Source organism: Austrofundulus limnaeus, unplaced genomic scaffold (genome assembly GCF_001266775.1).
Source record: "Austrofundulus limnaeus strain Quisiro unplaced genomic scaffold, Austrofundulus_limnaeus-1.0 Scaffold26, whole genome shotgun sequence".
NCBI classification, from domain to species: domain Eukaryota; kingdom Metazoa; phylum Chordata; class Actinopteri; order Cyprinodontiformes; family Rivulidae; genus Austrofundulus; species Austrofundulus limnaeus.
The window spans coordinates 2,686,236-2,688,485 of NW_013952428.1; the positions used below are offsets into that span (position 1 = coordinate 2,686,236).

The 2,250-nt window shown below is 37.3% G+C and overlaps 1 protein-coding gene across 1 annotated transcript in view; it reads right to left on the reverse strand.

Annotated features, from left to right (window-relative positions):
• Positions 1-2,250, reverse strand: part of exoc4 (exocyst complex component 4) — a gene marked incomplete in the record, with an annotated part of 120,461 nt that overhangs the window by 21,692 nt on the left and 96,519 nt on the right. The window contains 2 exon segments of the mRNA XM_014004799.1: positions 84-266; positions 1,764-1,919. Coding sequence (XP_013860253.1) covers positions 84-266; positions 1,764-1,919 — 339 coding nt within the window.

The window sequence follows — 2,250 nt, forward strand, 5'->3', positions numbered from 1 at the left end:
TATATATATAGCTCAAAGATGTGGAAGTTTTATTCCACTCTAGAAGTATAGGCAGACATCTGTGGAGCACTCTGTATTTCTACCCACCGGAGGTCTGAAGAGGGTTGGTGAAGAATGTCTTCAGGCGACCAGCAAGCCATTCCATGCTTTCGTGAAGATTGGCCAGAGCTTTCAGGTCACTGACATCACGCAGGATCTCATTCTGAGGGATTAATTTGTCTCCCAGGTTTCCGGTCAGCACTTCAGACTCCTTAGCAAAAGCAGCTCTGTAAAGTGGAATGGATAAATCACAGGAGACGACGTGTGGTTAGAATGGATGACGACTTGGTAAAGAGAAATACCTGTAAAATAACTCAAATGCAAGGATTAAAAATTAAAAACAAAAAAGAAACATATTTGCAAAAAATAGCTCACTTTATTTGTGGAAATGTCCCAAAAATTGTCCTTTTTTTTAGTTGAACAATTAAAAAAAAGATTGGTTTGTAAAAATGTGAGACACTAACAGAAACGTTTTATAAAAAAGTTAAATGTGATAAACTGTTGAATGGAATGCAAGTATATTACTCACGCAAAATGTATAATAATCTCATGTTTATGAGCTCAGGGATGTGGGGTTGAAATATGGCTGTGACCTTTAAAGTGAAGCACAGGGATGGAAAGCAGGAAGGTTACAGCCTGCTAACCTGATGGATACGCAGATAGATTAGGTTGAGCAGGCGAGGGACAAAACAACTAAATAATGATAGAAATACATCTTAAGATGAAGAAGTTGTTACTAGTTCAAATGGAAACTTGTAAATAGTTAAAAAGTAAGCAAAAAAATTAAACAAAACAGCAACAATAAAGACACATTTTATGTATGAGGGTTTGTGGTGGTGGAAGGATATTTGAAAACAAAAAAGACAGATGGGGCTGGATGAGGAAGTTGCATAACTATAGCAACAACACCATGGTACCACAAACTTTAAGGCATATGGACTGGCCTCCAGAGTCATCAGGACGCTCACAAAAGTCAAGATCTATTGAACAACAGATGGATTAAAAAAAAGAAAAGAAAGAAAAACGCTTTACACTTAGACATGTGAATCTTATTAACAAGGTTTTATTAAAGCAATGTGTGGAGAGTCATGCAGAAGTTAATCCCTCGTTTCACAGTGATGAAAACATCTATGGCTCTCAAATCAAACGGACTTATGGTCTCGCTTTTGCTATCTCCGCGCCCTCTGCATGTGTGTGTGTGTGCGTGCGTGTGTGTGTGTGTGTGTGTGTGTGTGTGTGTCTAAAAAAAAGCAAGCATGAGTGAGGAGAAACAGAGTGCATACAACAGATTGACTTTCTTTGGCCACATAACCAATTTATTTATTTACTTTATCATTCTGCTTCAATGGGCTTCAGTGTTCCCTGAAGAGTGGTGCACATTCAAAGGCAATTCTGATAAGACCGAATCCTTCTCTTCTGTCTGCTCTTATATTGGTTTTTTTATTCTGTTTTCCCTCATTTTCTCACTTCCTGCAGATAAAGTGTGTTTTTAAAGAGCAATCATTACTTCTTTTATTGGATACTTATAAGAAAAAAGTAGGAACAAAAATATGTGAACAGTAAACAAAAACAGGAAGGAGGGATGATGTGACTGACAACTGAAATGTGGCTGTAAGTTTGTGCGTATGTGTGTTATTGTCCCTCATTTATTCGAGTATTCACTTTTTACTAATAAAAAAACTAATATGCATATGTATGTGCACCCAACTGTGTTTTGCACATACCTTGTAAAGTCCTCTTCATCTTCCCTCTTCTGTCTTGTCTGCCTGGGTTGGGCCATGTTTGCCCAGTTGGGGAGGGACTGGAGCAAACGACTGATGTCCTCATCCTTAGACCAGGAAGCACTGATCGTAAGCTTTTCCTCACACTGGACAATTCCCCTGAGGACCCACAGACATAAAATCAAACAGTCTCAAATTAGGGAACACTTAACACTCACAGTTTGTATATTGTTGTATTTTATAAGTAACTGCATGAGAACTACTTTGCAAGTTCAGATAAAAACTGAACAATAACATAGACTGGTGGCGTTGTTCAAGTTATATTATGGCAAAAACATGGTTTGCAAATATTTCTGTGTATAAGTACAGACAAACAAAAGGGAATCATTGTAGGTGGGTGAGGTTCTGTCTTGCTCAAATGTACATAATGTAATAAAACAAACATACAGGTACATACTGTATGCAATATATATATATATATATATATATA